Genomic DNA, 19908 nt, shown 5'->3' on the forward strand with positions numbered 1-19908 from the left:
GAGGTCAAACTGGTTCAAAGGAAAACTCAGATGCCACCTTATGATACCGAATCTAAGTCTGGTTCAAAGAACTATGTCCCTGGTGGAATCCACCCAGGACAGGTAGGGCCCCATACTGGGGGTAGGTAGACTATAGATGCTCATACTCCCTGACAGTAGTTTTAGCTAATTCCTCTGCCTCTCTAACCTGCATTTTCCTGGCAAGAAAGGCTTTCTTTACCCGGGAAGTACCAGTCTTAGTAATAACAGAAGGGGAAGAAAAATATAAAAGTTCTGGTCTCCCCAATATGATCAATTCATGCTTAACATAGAATAACCAAGGTATGACCAAGCCTCTATCACAGGCTAGACAGTCAGAGATCACCTTCCTATTAAAACCAGCGTGTATATTAGCCCATATGTTGCACCATAATTCCAAGGGGGCCAGTTTAACATGGTCCACAACATACTCCACCCCCAACTCCTGATGGACAATGTATGTAGCACAAGCCGGGGTGCACCTAAAATGCGTTGCAAAAACCCTATTTTCGTCAGAACCAGGGTGTTAGAAAAGCCCCAAATACCAGCCCCGTAAGTAAGGATTGGTAAACATTTGCTCCTGAAGGCTTCCAAGAGAGGAGCCACAGGTTTTTTTCCAATGCGTGAGGCCAAATTATAAATTAAGCCTGCAGCGTTGGAGAACCTTTGGGAGGTTTTATATTTACAGGGGCCCCAACTAGCCCTAGCATAAAAAAAAACTCCCAAATAAAAAGAAATCCTGTGTAGGTGCAACAGGACAGCCCTGCAAAAATATACTCTCCATCTTTACGGATTTCGGGCCATAATACATAGTAAAAGTTTTAGAGCGGTTTATGGCTAGCCCCAGAGAATCCATGAATTTAACAAACGCCTGAAAAAGAATATTAAGGCTCTTGTTTGTTCTCCCCAACAAAACAGTGTCACCCACATAGAGAAGCGCCGAAACTCTTTTTGTCCCCACATAGGGTACGTCAGCATTACCAGTCGATAGCGCGTCCTCGAGGCCATTGATGTATAATAAAAATAAAATTGGGACCAAAACACCCTTGATGAACACCCGTTTCCAAAGGAATACTACTAGTGCATTCCCCAGCAGATCCGAATCTATCAGACGCAGAGAGATCAAAGTGCATGGCCCGCAAGAATTGGACAAGCCCTGGGTCCACCCCCATACCCTCCAGCAGGGTCCACAATTTAGATCTTACCACACTTACGAGGGCGCTCGACAGGTCCATAAAGGCTAGGCAGACGGAGTCTTGCTTTGCAATGGTAAATTTGCTGATAGTAAGTGCACATTTAGGCATTGCTCCACTGTGCCAAGCCCCTCCTGGAACCCATATTGCACTCCGACAGTAGGTTCCTCTCTCTGACCCAGTACAACAAACACTCCAGCACCACCCTCCTTGCAATTTTAACAGCAGAGTCCAACAAAGAGATTGGGCGATAACAACTAGGAGACTGCAAATCACCCTTTTTGAAAATAGGCACAATAATGGCTGTGTGCCACAAGTCAGGGAGGCCAATACTAGCAAACGCATTACAACTGTTGCATAATAATGGGGCCCATAATTCTGGGAATTCATGGGGAGCCTATCTGGCCCTGGAGTCTTGTTAGATGGAGACTTCATAATGGCTTCACAGATTTCATCCAAAGAAAAGTAAATATTGATTGGCAATTTCACCATTTCCTCTAAGTCCTTTTGGGTAAAGTCAAAGCTATATAGGGCAAAGTCATATTGTTGAGACTCGAACCTGGTTCCCAAGCTTCGAGGTCGACCGCTCTGGCCATTAGGCCACACCCTCTCCCGTTTCCGGTACCATGCGAGTAGGTCTTTACATGTTGTGTATGGGTATATTTCCAATAGACCTGTTCCAATCCAGACACTGACCTAGCCGGTGAAATAGTACTCTCAGTGAGCTGTATGGTCAATCCTAAAGTACAAAGAAGGCAGGAGTTTTGATGGTAGACCACCTAGAACTCCTGCCTTCTTTGTACTTTAGGATTAGCTCCTCTCAAAGCCCTGCAATCACTTTTTTCCACAGGCCTGTTAGTTCTTTTCTACAGAGCACTCTACTTTCTATGTTCGCCCCATATAACACCTCCTTTTCCCAGTTATCTAATGGGGTATGTGTGCCTGTCTTCCATTTCATCATAACAGCCCTTTTAGCCAACAATGCTAGGTCTGCAAATTTCGTAGCTGCTTTATTCTCCTTGAGGCTAGTCTCAATGTTCCCGATGTCTTTCCTCTCCACTATGCACTCTATATTATCTGCGCGTGCCTGCCAATAATCTTTCAGCACGAGCAGCACCAAAGCGTATGCTGTTTGGCGTCCTCAGTCCAGCACCTGGGGCAGGTTGCGGAAGCTCCTGGATATATCTGTCCTAACTTGTGTGGGGTGAAGTATGCCCAGTGCAATATACTGAATCGAAAATATCTGAAACGGGCGTCGCTGGACACCCCTCTCGGATATAATAGGCCACCAAGTTTAAACCTTAATCTAGTGTGCTTCATTCTCTTCTAGCCGTGCCACCGGTCCTCTCAACCACACAATCATAAACACACACACCAACACAATACGGCACAAATTTTCTCAAAAGTCAATAGTTGTTTTACAATAAAATCATGTTTTCAAATGTCTTAGATCTTGATCCAAAAATGAAAGATTTTTAGGTTTCTAGTTGAACACTCAGTTTTCATGATTCTTGTATATTAGTCCAAAACTGATTTCAAATCAGCATATATCAGGGTGCAATTCTGAGTATTACCATAATTCGCAAAGCAGTATATTTGTCAGACCGTGCAACGGTGCAGTCGGTGAACTCTCATGCATAACGGGTAATGTGCACTAGGAAAATCCCTATCTGGTGGTGCCTTCACCAGGTATGAAAAGGCGCTGTGTGGAATACTGCCTCTAAGAAGTGGGAATGAAGGCAAACTAGTCAATGCAACTATCACATCATTTGGTTGTATCTAGAGGGTCTAATTGGGGACAATACATTAAAAAAGGGGAAAGTGTTGCGTGGTAATCTAGATCTTATGAATTTTGGCTCACTTTAGTGCAGAGACCAGGGTTTGTTCTATATTGTTAAGAAAGTTATTCTGTTGTGAGACATGGCGGAGTAATTGGAAAAATAGGGATGATTTATTATGTTTTTAGATAGGTCTCGAACTACACTAGGTTCCTGTGTTCAGAATCGTTGGGAAAAGCTTGTGAATTGATGCCATAGGCGATAGCATGTTTAAGAGTTTTAATTTGTGTGTTTATTTTGTAATCCACTTTATCCTATTTGTAGTCACTGAATACCCTACCATGTGTGTCTTCACCCAGTGTCTGTGTGTCCTATTACTTGTCTTGAGGGTTTTTCCTGCACTGTGTTTATATAGTGTTAATAACACTTTTTCACCAGAAATCCATCACAGTGAGATGGATGTGGAAAAGCAAAATTGAGAAAATTCTACAAGAAAGCCGTCTAACCCAGGTGATTCTTCGCCGATTTGCCAGATTTAATCGAGTTCTCATTCTTCTCTTCATTAATCTCAATGTCCACAAAAACCTCCTCTTCCTCTAAAGTCTTGACCACTCCACACAGCAAAATGTCTGCTTCAGCCCCTGGAGCCTCCATTTGTCACTGTACTGTAATAGTCTACACATATATTTTCCCAGTTGTAAGCTCCATTTTGCTGGTACCCTGCAGACCGTGTATCAGGAGCCCATTCTCTTGAAACATTTTGGCAAAAGCATAAAAAATAATTTCACCAGCTTCTCAGAATTTCTTCCTGGTTCGAAACATGGTGCTTTCAGCTTGCTGAGAAACACCACAAACAGTACCCATAAAATGTATAATCAGTGCATAAAGCTAGGCACCCTGTTATGTGCTAAGATAGGGATTTACTCTTCTGCCAAACTTACAAATATAGCACTTTAAATTTTGCATCTTGATCACTTTTTCTTGATGGAACAGTAACTTATCAACCTAAGTGGTAAGTAGGCCTTCCCAGATCCCCACGCCGTCTCAGTGCTCTCCATTTACTATTCTTAATTTCTAAATATTGCCTCAGTTCTTTATACATGTGGGCCATAGCCAGGGCGGGCGCACCCATACAGTGATGAAAGACAGCAGCAGGTTTAGGGCTCCCACTAGTGGTGGTACCAAATTACTAAAAATAAACGCCCAAAATACCCTTTTTTAATGTATGGAGAACGCTAGAGCAGAAAAAATTCAATTTGACCTGGCACGCTCTATATCCTGGCATTGTGCCTGTCCTTTCTTTCCTGTTCCATAAAAAACACATTCTTTACCTACAGGCAAGTGTGCCCTGGGCCCTAATATAAGGGGAGGAAATTGGCCTCCGTCTCCTGGTTCGGTAGTAAAAAAGACAGCAATAAATAACGGAGGGGCAATCGGACCCTCTCACTCTTGGGCCCCGGTGCCACCGCAGCTGCTGCACCACTGATCGCCATGCCACTGTTTTCACCACCTTGGTCATACACTGTCTACATTTATCACAAATATATACACACAACAGCATAATCAGACAAATTCATTGTGCCCTGTTTAGAATCCAATGTGTTGTTGAAATATTTTGTGAAGTTAGAAAATAACATATTACATAAATGCACTGGTGGAAAAAGGTGTGGTCTCTACTCGCAAGATTAAAAGATCTCCATGCATCATTTCTCTTACGTCCTCTGGTCTACATTGTTTCCATCTTACTTGACGCAGACTTACCTAAAATGTGACCCTGGACCAAGATGAAGTCTCACCCAAGTGGCATCTACAGTCGTATGGGCAATTTGTGGTAAATCCCCATTCGTTTAAGTTTGGAGCTGGGGTTTGTCAGTGTGTACAGGTACCAGCCAGCTACCACTAAATGTGTTTATTATTGTACCGTCATTAGGACTGGGTATATTAGGAGTGTTGCTTCTATCAAAGACTTGATTCTCTCGTTGACATCTTACTGACAACCAGCAAGAACATACGTTTGGTCCATCAAATGGCTTCATGTAGCAGGAAGAAGTTAAGAATGTGATAGGTTCACTTCTTTCTCCTGAAAAAAGGCAGTATGAAACATGGCGCCTTATAAACTAAGGTGTTTGGGTATCCCTACAGTGTATTGAAAATCTACCCAAGGTCAGAGAAACCAACACACTACTGGAAGAGACTTTCATTTTTCCAAGGTCCTCCCAAACAAAGTGTGGTTGCAAACTCACACTAACGACAATGAAGTTAATTGTAATTTGTTTGGCCACTCATCGTTTTATCCTGTGTACACACAAAAGGAATGACTACCCTTTAAATACAACCCAACTGCAATGCTGTACGTGAGCAAGCAAGGAGATGGATCCAGTGACGTGAACCATGATGAAGGGGACATGGGCTCTGCTCTTCAACATCAAACTATCCATCTGATATTCCATAGAACGATCAATAAATATACATCATGTCTCCTTTTGCAGGCTTTCCTTGACCAGACACACTGTCTAAAGAGAAACACTGGAAAAAGAGAATCTCAAATCTGGTTTCACACAAATAATCTTACTTTGTCTCCAGCTCTACCCTTGCCTGCTTAGTACTCCTCCTCCTCTCCTGTAGTTTTTTATTTGTTTATTATTTATCATCTTATAAAGTGCAACATCTACCTACGGAGGATTTCCCTTTTTAATCAAGACGGTAAGGTGACATAGCCGCTGTTTAAAATAACCAGGTCTTCAGTTGTTTCCAAAATGCATGAAGTCAGGTGCACTTTCTCAGAGACTCAGGAAGAACTTTTCACAATTTGGGTCCCAAAACAGTGAAAGGGTCACCACCCATACGGGTCAATCTGAACCTAGGCGCAGAACACAGGTACTGGTTCATTGATCTTAACATATATGTGGGCTGATAAGGCACCACCAGCTCCTGGATATACCGCGGGCCCAAGCCAGCTTTAGCCTTGTACACATAGCAACGGGCTTTGAATTGAATGCGCTTAGTAATTGAGAGCCAGTGGAGCTTGTGGAAAAGATGAGAAACCAAAGCATGTTTTGGCAGCCGAAACAGAAATCTGGCTGCTGAGTTCTGGACAAGCTGTAGTCCTCGAATCGAAGCGTTATCAATATCTAAATACAGCACATTGCCATGATCTAGCCTTGATAGAATTAGGCTTGAATCAAAGTCCTTTGAGCTGGCAAAGTTAGCATTCAGATAGTCTTTCTTACCCACTTGAGGACCCCGAAGCAGGAGGAAGGTGACCGTGGCTACCTGAGGCTTCACAGATAAGACTATCGTCCAGCAAAATGCGCAGGTTTTTGAATTTCGATGGAGGGTTTTGAAGGGCCCCTAAAGAAGTCTGCCAATGCTGTGCGCCCCAAAGAGAAGGATTCTTACCCAGGACCATGACCTCCATCTTATCCCCATTGAGCTTGAGTAGGTTGTTAGTCAAAAGTTCAAAATTGGTTTAATAATTTTGCTTTTTCAATTGTTTGGAGCATGGGGAGGTTAGAGAGGCGTGATACCCTTGACATTTTGGGCACTCCCTTTATCATACAAACATATTCTGTCATTTTATTCTAGATTTTCCCTCAGTTTCCGAATATATTCCAAACTCAGATTTAGTATAGTGTATTTGTCTTTTCCCCATTTTCTTTTCTGCATTGTCTACAGATTTAGGGCCAGATGTACGACCTGTCAATTAATTAGTCGCAAACTGCATCGCATTTGCGACTCGAAATTTGTGACTCGCTAATTGGAATGCACAACAGTGTCTGAGAAACTGTTTGCGATTCCTAATGGGGTCGTAAATTGCATGCCTCATTAATATTAATGAGGCAGGCGCAATTTGCGACCCCTTTAGGAATGGCTGGCACTCCCAGGGATGGTGGCCTGCTGGGGTCAGCAGACCACCATGTCTGTGACTGCTTTTCTAATAAAGCAGTTTTTTTTTTAATGCAGCCTGTTTTCCTTAAAGGAAAACGGGATACATTTAAAAAAGAAAAATGAAACTTTTTAGTTTTATGTTTTTTAAGGGCAGGCAGTGGACTCTGGGGCCATGCCTGCTCTTAAAAAATATTTTCCCACATACTCACAAAGGGGAAGGGGTCCCTGGGGGCCCCTTCTCCTTTGCAGTGGTTTGCCACCTACTTGAAGTAGGTGGTAAACTGCGAGTGTTATGCGGCCGCAAAACATCATTACATAGCATGTTGACTCACTATTAGGAAGGGACGCCCCTTCCTAATAGCGAGAGTTGCAAATGCTATTTTGCTAGTCAGTGACTCGCAAAATAGCATTTGTTCATGCTATTACCCTTTTTTGCGGCTGCAAACGTGAGGATCTCCCGTTTGCAGCCTCAAAAAAGGGTCGTATATCTGGCCCTTACAGTAGTTAACTAATTCTTATATGAGTTGTGGGTCAACATGCACTAAATAATGAAATCAAGTAAGGTTTCCTGGACCTCTCCAATAAATACACGAGTCCAATTTACACATGATGATTTACAGATATGGTTTGCATGCCCATAGGAATGAATGGGAAGACATTCTCAATATGCGATTCCCAATTAGGGAATCGCAAATTGAGAATGCAATTTCAAGGTTGCAAGGGTGTCAATAGGACACCCTGTTGCACGCCTGAAATAAACAGGCATGTATGTGCATAAGGGCATGTATGTGCGCCACATGGCACTTTAAAAAATGTGCATTTTTCAAAGAAATCGCAAATTACCACCAACCTGAAGTTGGTGGTAATTTTCGATTCCTTAAGCCAAAATCGCACAACTTGGGTGCTTCCTACATTGCATTTAAGGAATCACAATTTGGGATTCCTTAAATGCATTCGCAAAATAGGGAATCGCATACTTTGCGATTCCTTATTTTGCAAGTGGGTTTTTGTGTGCTACATTGCGCACTGCCTAAATTGCGATCGCAAACGCTGAAATTCTGTGAATTTCAGCGTTTGCGATCGCAATTTGGCTTTATACATATGGCCCTAAGTTCCAACTATCCTGTAGATGTCTGCACTTATTCTGCACCGATCAATTCAGACTGGCTGGCCATTAGTCAATTTTTTTCTATTTCTGAGCAGGGGGCCTTCTACCTTTCCCAACATTGTTAGTGATGCCAACCTTATGTTTTGCAGCTAGTGCGGGACTCTTTTTATGTGAATCTTCCGGCATCATCTACATTCTATTTATTTTTGTACACGCGTATCAGTGGCTTAGCAGCTGCCAATGCTGATGAGTGGTTGAATAAGGGAGTGCACCGATGGATGCTGGATGAATTGGTGAGGGAACAAAAGGATAAAAAATTGAGAGCATGGATTGATGCAGACAAGTTACATCAATGGTGCAAGTTGTGATCTCAAATAGCAGTAGTACCAGTGTCCCCATATTATGCAAGTACAGGTATTGCACAAGGGCTGAGCACCACTGAGATAGTACTACCTATAATATGTCAAGAATGACCGCCATGGTGCAATTCAATTATTATGCATGAGTGGGCACCACTGAGCTAGGAATGGCCACCAACTGTCACAAATGACCACCATTATGTAACTTTACATTTGCTCCATTACTCAGTAAGCCTTAATATTTGTTCAGATATGCACCCACTGCTTAATTTGCGCTGGCATTTTTTAGTGCTCAGCACTGGCACCTATTTCTTAACACGGGCACTTTGATAGTCTAGCACATGATGGTGATGTCTGATTATTTTTTTAACTGAGCATATCAACAGAGCACTTAACTACTTAATACGTTAAAAAAAACAATACCAGTGCATCAAGGCCATTTTTACAGTTTTGGGTGATCTCGAATAGTTCAAACAGTCACGCTGTAGGAGCGTGATGGTTAGTAGATTGGCACTTGGCCGTGCTGGCAGGTACAGTGGGTGGTGTAACTGCTTGTTTAGATTTGCCTCCTTACAAGGTAATCCTTAGAGCATGTTTGAATCCGCCCCATCACTCAGAAATCCTTAGCACATGTTCAAATTTGCACCATTATTCGTCTTGAATGCTTTTTCAGATTTGCACTCAGAAATCTTGAATGCTAGGCCAGATTTGCATCATTACATTTTGTCCTTTACATTTTGTAATATCACCCACGAATCCTAGTGCATGTACAGATATGCACCACCACTCAGTAAGCTTTAGTGAAAGTTGAGATGTCATCCATTGCTCATTAATCCTCAGAACATACCCAGATTTGTACCACTTAGTAATACTGTCCCATGTAATTTGAAAACATTGCAACAGAACACCACAGTTGCCAAAGTTACACTAATCCATTTTATATGTAAATGACATAGTAGTTCATGCTGATGTCACTCTACCCCTCCCATCTTTCCTCTACATTGATTTTCTCTGCTCCTTCCTCATGCTGTCAGCTTCACAGGTTTACAGCACTAAAGGTCATTACTAGATGCCGGGTCGTTACTAGGCATGCCCTCCTCCTGAAGTAAGCAGACCTGGCGCAGTACCTCATGTTATACCTAGAGATCTCTTGAAAATCATCAGAACAAAAGTGTAGTAATGCAGGTTGTTACTAGAGGTCCAAAAGTGTTCTGTGCCATGGGGCATTACTAAATGTCCCTTTGAAGTGCCTAGAGGCCCTTCTCAAGACATTATAAAGAAGTCAGAACACACAGAACATTGCTATGTGCCCCTCTGAAGCTAACAGAAAGTGGGCAGGCCCGCAGAAAGTTATTGCAAGTCCCTCTGCAGTTAGCAGAAAGGTTACCTTAGCAGCTTAGCTCAATACTAGATGCCACTCTGATGTCAGCAGAAACGGTGCAGAACCTCAGATCATCACTAGATGTCCCTCTCGAGTGACCAGAAGGATGTAGTACCATAATCCATTCCTAGCTGCCTTGTGCAACCTGAAGCCTACCCTCTGCCTCAAACAGGAAATAAAAGAATGTGCTTTCTTTTTTCCTGCCATAAAGTAAAATTGCAAACGCAGTCCTATACCAAGAAACAGATTCTGCAAGGAAAACAAATTGGGTGTTCCTATATTCTGAGTCCAGTGCTTTCCAAAAAATGTTAAATAATAGGGCAAGCAGTGGTCCTCCGGGAAGGGCCCGGCGTGGAAGTAGCACCGGCCAGCGTGACTGGTAAAAGGAACATGCAGGAGCTCCTTGGGAAGCTATGCTGGGGAAGGTTCTTTAGCTGGCATAGAGAGTGATTGTGCATGACGTCATTTATAGAAGCGTGTACTTTTGCAACAATTACAGTACACGGAAGAATGCATGCACAAGTACACCTGCACCACGAGAGCTCGTCATGACTACATCAATGTATTAATTTCATACAGACTTTCGTGTAACAGTACAGAGTCCACAAGCATGGGAGGAGCACGTGCAGTACAAAAATGGGCAACAAACATTTGTGAAAAGTGAAGGAACAGAGCTGAAAACAGTAATCCACCCTTATGCAGCCAGCAAGTGGCTAGATGCATTCCTAGGGGGCTCAGACCAAAAAGGGTGCAGCGGAAGATAGAGTGAGAATGAGCTAGCCTGTTGTCATGGAATGAGAATGCAGTGGGCTGTGTTGATGGGAGGGGGGGGAGATGGTGGCCATCGAGCTGCATGAGAATTGCTGCAAATGACATCAAGAAGAGCTGCGAGATGGGAGAATAAGGGCGGTGCCCACCGTGGTCTAGTCGCACGGAAATATTTAGTTATGGAGGCTTGGAAAAAGACCATATGCGCTAGCTTAGAAGGCAGAGTGATTATGGGTCAGCGGCGGTTCCTACATAGGGCAGGGTGGTGCCAGTGCATCATTGCTGCTGTGGCCCCTTTAGTATGAATTGTGCATGTCGGTTTGGCTGGCTACCTTGCAACGACCAAACCGGCATGTGGAACTCAAACTCTCCAGTCCGGCTGTCTTAGACGGTTGGGTTGGAGAGCAGGCACAAGCCTTCCGTGCTCTTTGGAGCGCTGAGGCAGCCTGGTCCAGCCAATCCAGACACTTTACACATGCTGCTTATCAGCATGAGAGCAGCGTCTGCATTGGATACTGCCCTCTGGGAGCTGTGGGACCGCGCGCTCGGAGGAGTCTGTAGCTGCGGACTGGACGTTCTGCAGGCTAAGGTAAGTTTCTTTTCTTTTTTAATTTTTAAATGTCTCTTTATTTGTGTGTATTTTTGTATTCTGTCTATGACGCTGTATGAATGATTGTATGCATGAATGGAATGTGTTGATTAGTATCGTGTGTAAACTATATACAACAGTCTCCCCACCATTTTTGCCGTTCACCAACCGCCACTGTATAAGGGTCCTCTGATCCTGCTACGCTGACAGGAATGGGTCTCCCGAAGTAACTGCTGAGAGCAGACTTGCCATGCCTCATGTGCCTGCCAGAAATAACTCTCAGCGAGAAAGGAGTTTCAAGGAGCATTGCCATTTTGTTCATGTCACATTTGTATCCTAAAACTTCCTGTCCCTCTCTTACTGCCTTATTGCCCTTCGCAGATATTGAAATTCAGATTGCCTGCAAGTAGATTCTCCAATGATGTCATTACGCTGAGCTACTCCAGCGTCACTCACCATCTTGAGAGGTTTGTTCCTCGGCCACAGTGGAAAGACGCCTCTAAAATTAGCCTGGCAAAATCTACAAGTGAAGGCTGATGTCTTCAGAGATGAATGCATTGGTCTCTGTGAGCCCTGGCTCCAACAACTAGTCTTATACATGTGCATACATCTGCTTGATGCCGGCTAGCCCTCTAATACTCACCAACACAGGAACAGGTCTGTGAATGTTTCCACTGTTGTAAAAAGTGCAAATATAATCCAGTACATCATCCATTTTACCTGCGGAAAGAAAGAAAAGAGGAATATAACAAACCATTCTTTGCACCAAGGACCTCTGGCGATCGCTTACACAGGGTTAAGGAATTTCAACAACTGGGATTCTGCTCATACTTGGTCTTGCAGACTAAATCTATTCTAGATTTAAATGCTTTCAATAAAGTACAGAATAGAGGTTTGATTCAGAACCACTTCATGGTCACATGTTCGAAGTCCTATGGGGCCTAGACAGGGCACTATGGCTCATGGGGACATTCGCCACACTGTGCCACGCACTATGGGCGCCATCTTGTTTTCTGCCATCAGATCAAGTTTGGAATCATATATCTCATCAGCACCAACACTTGCAAAAACGATTTGGTGAATGGATATCTCCTTGACAACCACTACAGAGCGTGTAAGAATGCAACAGCCACAGGCTGCACAATTCCTGTTACATGTAAGTAACCTTTTCCTTTCAATAACCAGGAGGCAAAGGTCTTTCCTGCCAAGACAACAAGATCAGTGTTCTACGGAGAAAACAATTTCTCCTCTCACTTTCTTGTGTTTTTTAAATGTTTTCTTAAAGATAGAATTTTCTGTACTTGCGACCGTACAAGGGGCCATCATTGGTATTATGGGAACAGGCATGTTTACCACACATAACAGTGAAAGCGCTCTAAATGACGCCCAATATTTTTCAGTCTAGGGCCAATGATAACCTATGTGAGCTAATATGACGGCCGAGCAGGCCTTCACTCGACTAGTATGTTCTTAGAATCAGACAGAAGTGTATCAACAGCAAGACAATAACATGCACGTTATTCCATCAGCTGACAGACAAAGTTGTATAGGAGATTCTTCTTTTAAATAAATACCATAGGTCCTGATTTAGAGTTCGATGGACGGGTTACTCCATCACAAACGTGACGTATATCCCGCTCACCGTATTACAAGTGCATTATACCCAAAGGATCCTTACATCAGCCAAGCTAGCAACTATTTTTACCGGGCGGATTTATAGGGCTAGAATGGGCAGCCAGTCATTCACACATCTGGCCGCCGTCCTCTGAAACTGCAGCTTTCTCGAGCCTATTGCAATTTAGAAATCTGCTTAAAACCTGGCTTTTCAAGGGTTAAACAATGATTGCCTGTGTCTATGATCTTGGGTCTCTTCTTAACTGATTAGTCCTGTTACGCCCCACTCTGAACTGTTTTGATCGTGCAAGGGTATCCCTTCATAAGTCACATTCACGTAACATACTATATCCGTAAACACATGAAATCCTTAACATTCTACTGAATGGGTCCTATAAGAGCCCTTCAAGAAAATGTGCTTTCTGGTCCAAGCGGATGGAGCGTTAAGGGCTGCCTATATGTGACCCCTTGATGTTTTCTGTTTCCTAGTTTGTTACAACAGCATTAGCATTATTGTGGTCAAAGACAATTGAGAGGAAGAAGGCCCTTCAAGATTCCCATCTGGATTTCTAAATGATGAGACCCAGGACTGCTGGTAACTTCTACTTCCTAAATACATGCAACATTCTACCGCCGAAAAGTGGATTCTGAAGCTCAACCAACCTTTTCTGTAAAAGCAACACTTTATTTAGCTGGTCACCATTGACGCTTCCTATGATAACCTTCTAACACGCAAACTCGGGGCTTAGGAACAGTCGAATAGTTATTGCATGGGGAACCAGAGGTACCAGAGCTGGTGAGAATCGCATGTCAGTACTGACTCTTGAAATGATTACTTTGCACGCTTACACTACAATGGTGACCAGGTCATGCAACAGGATGGGTTAATCTAGTGAATAACATCAATTGGATTCCGGCCAGGATTTGTGTTCTACTCTACTCCCCTTCTGTTTCTGGAGTATTTAAGGCCACTAAAGCCCACAAATATAACAAGGCTCTAGGTCCAGATATTATTCTGCTGGGCGTGTACCTAGCTAAGATATGCGTCTCCTACTAGCACGTGCAGTGACTAATTCTATGCTAGGGTTAGTGGCCCCACATCTTGGAGGAAAGTGGCTACTTTCTCCATCCACAAGAAGGGGAGAAGAAAATAATCTTTGAATAATAGGCCAAACCTCCTGTTGGTGCTGCAGGGGAAATTTGGGGTAAGATTTGTTTCAACACATGCAGGGTTAGATGCAAAGAAATAAGATACTAACCAGCTCCAAACATGTCTTGATAATGTGTAAGGAGCAGTATAATTTTCACCTTGTCGAAAGTTCACTGTTATTAAAAATACTTCAATTTTAAAATTTTTATTTACTTATAAATTGAATTTGTTTTTAAAGCACTTGGTTGTGACATGTAGCTACTCTTTAGTCCTAGACTTTAACAGACGATGAGTCTATATAGACCCTCGTCATCCATCGTATCGGTGACTGAGGTACAATCCAGAGATGGGGGACACAGCCCAATAGTGCCAGCTCCAAAATGATACGACGGGATAAGAATAACCTGTCATTATGTCTTTATGTTACTGTCTGTGTTCCCAAGTTTATCCACCCCCTTCTGTAACACAGAAGTGCCCTAGGCGTGCAGAAAGTGGACACACCCGTCTTTTTCACCTCCATGAAACTTCTGTAAACCATCCTTTGCCCCAAATCCCTAAATTATCATTGCTGTAAGAGAAAAAGAAAATACAAGACTTTTTCTGTTTGTCAACAAAAAGGTGCCCAGATTGTTTTATGCTTTCTTATGTAAATTATTGATCCTGTGATAGCTTTTTTAGTGTTTCATCTTAGAAAACAATTCTTGGTTAGCCTGACAACCAGTTTGAACATTTTTTATTTTATATTACTAATCAGAAACAAATGTGTGAAATTGGTTAAAGCAAACAAGAAATCAAAGGGGTTCTGTAGACATCATTGCCACTGCTCCCCATCATTATCTGGTGAGTGATTGTTTGCTGGAGTGTCACACTTCCTAAACCCCTGGGGTTTCTACTAGAAGGTTTCTCTCTGTCTCTGCCTTCTTGGCACACAAGAGTGTAGCCTCCTCTTTAGGGTAACACATGGGCATTCAGGAAATCCTCCAGAATCTCAAATGAGCCCATACCAAAGATGGGTCTTAGAACGCTATGTGTAGCTTCACCTCCTAACCAGGTGACGGACAACTTTCCCGTGCTGCAGCGTATGGCTCAGCAGTGGCGGATGGTGGCACAACCCCATTCCTCCAGCAGTTTGATCTTACAAGTGGGAATCTTCAGATAACAGGTCCGGCTATGGGTCCCATCTTTGATATATCAAGATAGACCAGTCTCCACATGACATGGGAGTCCTTCAGGCACGATAGCAGATCCAGGCCTGGTCCCTATTCATTAGTCGAGTACAGCATCAGCAAATGTCAGCCCAGCTCTCTTCTTCCGCGAGGAAAAGAGGAAATTTCCTCTTCTGTTACTCAGGGTTGTATAAGAGAGTGCGGGTTCAGCACCGCATATAATGAGTTAGGCTAGAGTGTTATTTCAGGATACCTCTCGACACAAAGCCCAGCTGTTCCTAAAGTTCCCCATAACTCTTTTACTACAGTGTGATGTAGTCCATCGCCCATATGATGGCAAAGGCCTCTCTCACTCTTTCTCTCTCAGACAGCAAAACATCACCCGCCACCAGTATCTTTATAACATCCAATACAAAGATATTGCATGTCTTCCAGGAGAAAACCAGGCAGAAACCCACCCACAGCTAGTAGGCCCAGAAAGTGACAGAAAAGACCCAGTAGACAATGAGAGAGGAATGAGCACTTCACATCTACTGCCCATTTCTGGACAAAGATCAAGGATACTCCCTGCATCCCTCTCACCACCAAACTCACTTATGTAGTTGAAATAAAGCAAAGCAGGTGGATCCCACAGGAGGTCACGCGCAACCTGTGGGATTTTGCCTAAATTAATCAGTAGCTCGATAAAAATCATCTGTTGTAAATTAGATCATTCAATTCTGTTTTCGAAGTTAATTCCAAAATCTAAAAGCTCTCAAAAGTTATCCCGAACCAGAAATAACAGATAATATAAATGCATTTTGTAGATACATAGTTATGGCCTTTGCCGGTTACATAGCTGCTTAATTGGTTAAAAGCTATTTATGGCTGGCAAAACATCACCTGGCACATTGTCAGGCATTGGGAGAAACAACTTGCATTCTCCCAGGCTCACAACACAAGTACACATATGACCAAACAAGCAATGTACAGTGCACTGCCAGTTAATATGTTTCACCTCACATTGACATAAAGGTGGCATGCCAAGGCATAGCTTTGTATTATGTTAAAAGATATTGTGCTGGAGAAGAAGGGAATGACATTTTAAATCAACAATTAAAGATGGCAGTAGGTTAGATTACAGACTTAGCAGTCGTAAAGACCAGAGTAGCCAAAAGCAAAGCATCTGCAGGTCACCGTGGGCAGATGGAATTTCTACAAGATACTGCCTTTTAAGAGTGCTTGCTAGAAATAGTAATTCATTTCATTCTATTAAAAACTGTGATGTCAACAGGATGACAACAAACATGGAGGAGTAAAACATATTCTGTAGAACTAGCCATTCAACCTGTACATCCACTGTGGCTCTGGTGTCCCACGAGTAGCACACATGTAAAGTGCCTAGATTCCGTTCGCATTACACAGCAATGGTATACAGTAGTCAATTTAGTCATTTAAATAATGTTTCAAAAATAGGCTTACCCCAGTGGCCTGCCTGCACCTTAAATCAAAAGGAATGTGTTCTTAGAGTGCAAGTGCAGTTGTTGTCTTGCCTTTTTAAAGATCTCCTCTCTGAATGGACTACCATTGCAGAAGATTAGACAACCGGGTTTCTTCAAAGGTGACAATGAGCCTTGGTGAAATCCAGGGCACCCTGCCTCATTATTACAGAGGGCTATTGACGTTCAAGTTATGAAGTATCGCTTGTGCGCTAGAAAAGTGTCGCTGAGGAGGCAAGAATGGTAGTTTCATCTCCAGGATGATTCTAAAGTCTGGAGATACTTTCGGAATAAATCAAATACATCTTCAAGGCCCTTCTGAAAAAGGTAGCATGGTTCAGAAGTTGAAAGTGAATGGAGCATGGGAAGGAAAGCAGGTCTCATCATCATCACAAAACACTTTATTCGGCCCAAGCCATAAAAGCCAAGTCAAAGACAAACAGGAATTAAAACACTTTTGAATCACATCGTAAGAACACAAACACATAATGTGTAATACAATGAATCCATTAATCGATAAAAAGGAAAGAATATTCCAAAGTGAGACCGACTATAAGGGATATTATAAGGTGACAAATGCACAGTGCGAAAAAAGTCGTCAGCAAGTCATATTAAGTGGTAGTCAGGTTGGAATACACATTACGCAATTAATATATTTTTATAAAAACAAATTCAAGATAAAAGCAAATTTAGAACATGAGAAGATATAAAAATGATGCTTCATATCGCCGTGAAACATGTTCAGTACCTCCAGAGTGGACTGTGAAGAACAATTATCGCACAAGCACAAATCGAGCGTGGTGGGGTGTCCAGTGGGGTCAGGGAAGGCCACCATGAAGTTCAGAGGGCTTAGTCTCAGCCTGGTTGGCAGGACTCGCTGGTAATTATTACACATCCATAAGACAAATGGTTCCATAACGGGTCCAGAATTTAAAGGGCTATACAGGCACGCCATGCTTTACACCTTCTCAGAGCGATGTCTGTCGTTCCTAATCCATCGCCAACAATGGTCTGATAGTCTGTCTAAAGGCCGAGGAACGAGCCTCAGGGCTGCTAAAATGATCAGGGGAACCCAGGGTGTTCCTCACATTCTTCATATACATTAGCCAGCGGATGCTGGCAGCTTTATCTAATTTCATGCAGTCATCAGCCACATTACGGCTGACGTTGGCCTCAGGCGTTGTCCAGATTGCGGCCACAATAGATGCGGTCGAATTCTGATGCGATCAACGACATAATCAAGGACAAGTTTTGCGTGGCTTATATAAGTAGCTGTGCCGTGTGGTACCCCAGTAACCTTTTCAGACAGCTATTTTCAACTCTCTGGATGGCCATAAAGTCTTTTGTCCCCCAAACTCCAGAACCGTAAGCTGTAACTGAAATACATTTGGCTTTATAGACTGTCATAAAAATCCTTGATGGTTTATGAGCCTACATTTTTTGGAACCTTAAATAAGCCTTCCACAGTATGGGGAAACAAGCCTTCCATAGTATGGAGAAACAAGCCTTCCACAGTATGGGGAAACAAGCCTTCCACAGTATGGGGAAACAAGCCTCCCACAGTATGGGGAAACAAGCCTTCCACAGTATGGGGAAACAAGCCTTCCACAGTATGGGGATACAAGCCTTCCAAAGTATGGGGATACAAGCCTTCCACGGTATGGGGAAACAAGCCTTCCACGGTATGGGGAAACAAGCCTTCCACAGTATGGGGAAACAAGCCTTCCATAGTATGGGGAAACAAGCCTTCCACAGTATGGAGAAACAAGGCTTCCACAGTATGGGGAAACAAGCCTTCCATAGTATGGGGAAACAAGCCTTCCACAGTATGCGGAAACTTGGCTGCAGTAAATGTGCCAAGTGGATTCCATGTGCAATGATCGTCAAAAAGTATACCCAGGTAAGGAAACGAAGGAACACGTACAATTTTAGGGGTATTAATTAAAAAAGGCTTTTGCTTGTTTGATTTTGGCTCATAGATCATATCGTGAGTTTTCGAATGGTTCACAATTAACTTCAATCCATTGATGAAGTTCATGTAACTATCCAGGAGCTTCTGTAAACCCAGTCTCGTCTTGGCAATTAAAACTGCGTCATCCGCGTAAAGTGTTAAGTAACCGGGAGGGTACATATGCGCAACACATCAGCATTTAGGTTAACCAGATGTTGTTTTAATCCATTAGCATAAAGTGTAACTAGGAAGGGTGCCAATACACATCCTGTCAGACACCCCAGGAGCGTAAACAACTTTCAGTAATTTTCCCCGTGGGGCCATACCTTACAATGGCAGATACCTCACTATGTAGCTCTCTGAGAAAATTTACAATATTTACCTCCACTCCCAAATCTAACATAATGCTCCAACATTTGGCACGGTTTACATGGTCAAAGGCGGACTTTAAGTCCATAAAGCCTAGGTATACTTGCCCTGACTTAGTCAAAGAATATTTACTGATGATTAGCTGTAGGTTTAGGCATTGCTCCGCTGTACCTAGTCCTGCCCTAAAACCATATTGTAAATCAGACACTATTTTGTTATCCTGAGCTTAGGCCTCCAACCGATACAAAATGACTCTGCCCATGATCTTTGCTGTTTAATTGATCAAGGAGATGGGCCTGTAGCATTTGGACTACCTCTATCATCCTTCTTAAATATTGGCACTGTAACTGAGTGAGACCAGGATTTTGGCAGGCCAACCTTAGATATGACATTCAAAACATTGGTTAAAAGTGGTGCCCAAAGGTCAACATTATCTTTAAAAAGATCGACGGGAACACCTTCAGGGCCAGGTGCCTTATCTGAATGACATCCATTTACGGCTGCTATAACTTCATTCAACTCGATTGCCAATCCAATATCAGAGGCCACTAATTCTCCCATCATAATGGCACCAAAGTGGTGGTGTGAGTAAGTGGATCACAAAATTCTTTAAAATGCTCAACCCAACTATCAGGACTAACAACCAAAACAGACTCTACTTTGGGGCAGTCTTTAAAAAAATAAATAATTTACCACTCCCCAAAATTGCTGTGAGTCCTTCGAGTTACTAGCAGCGATCAGGGTCTCATAGGCCCTAGTATAATCTCACTCTTTCTTGATTCTAGTGCAAACTTATAAGATTTATGACACGACCTAACAAGATCAGCGTCTCGAGGAACCGTTTTCATTGCCTTTAATAGGACAGTGTGCGCTTTAGAACAGTTAGAATCGAACCACCTAACTGGTTCCTGGAGGTGGTTCATGACCAAGCATCTCCTTGCATCTCCTTGCAGAGAGACTGAAACCATATTACAATGTCAGAAGGTGCACCATTGATATCTAAACAGGAAAACAGTGCCTCCCTAGTACTCTTCACAAGAGTATTAAACAGCTGGACCTTGTCAGATTTGGCCCATTTTTGTAAAAACATCCTTGTTC

General features: G+C 42.9%; 1 protein-coding gene across 8 annotated transcripts in view; it reads right to left on the reverse strand.

The window, feature by feature from the left end:
- The window catches only part of REEP1 (receptor accessory protein 1), a 323709-nt gene that overhangs the window by 126466 nt on the left and 177335 nt on the right, over positions 1–19908 (reverse strand). For all 8 annotated transcript variants that reach the window (XM_085642628.1, XM_085642626.1, XM_085642623.1 and 5 more), the window contains exon 3: positions 11726–11802. In XM_085642628.1, coding sequence (XP_085498754.1) covers positions 11726–11802 — 77 coding nt within the window. The remainder of the gene's footprint in view (positions 1–11725; positions 11803–19908) is intronic.

This window comes from Triturus cristatus, chromosome 2_2 (assembly GCF_964204655.1).
Source record: "Triturus cristatus chromosome 2_2, aTriCri1.1, whole genome shotgun sequence".
Lineage (NCBI taxonomy): Eukaryota > Metazoa > Chordata > Amphibia > Caudata > Salamandridae > Triturus > Triturus cristatus.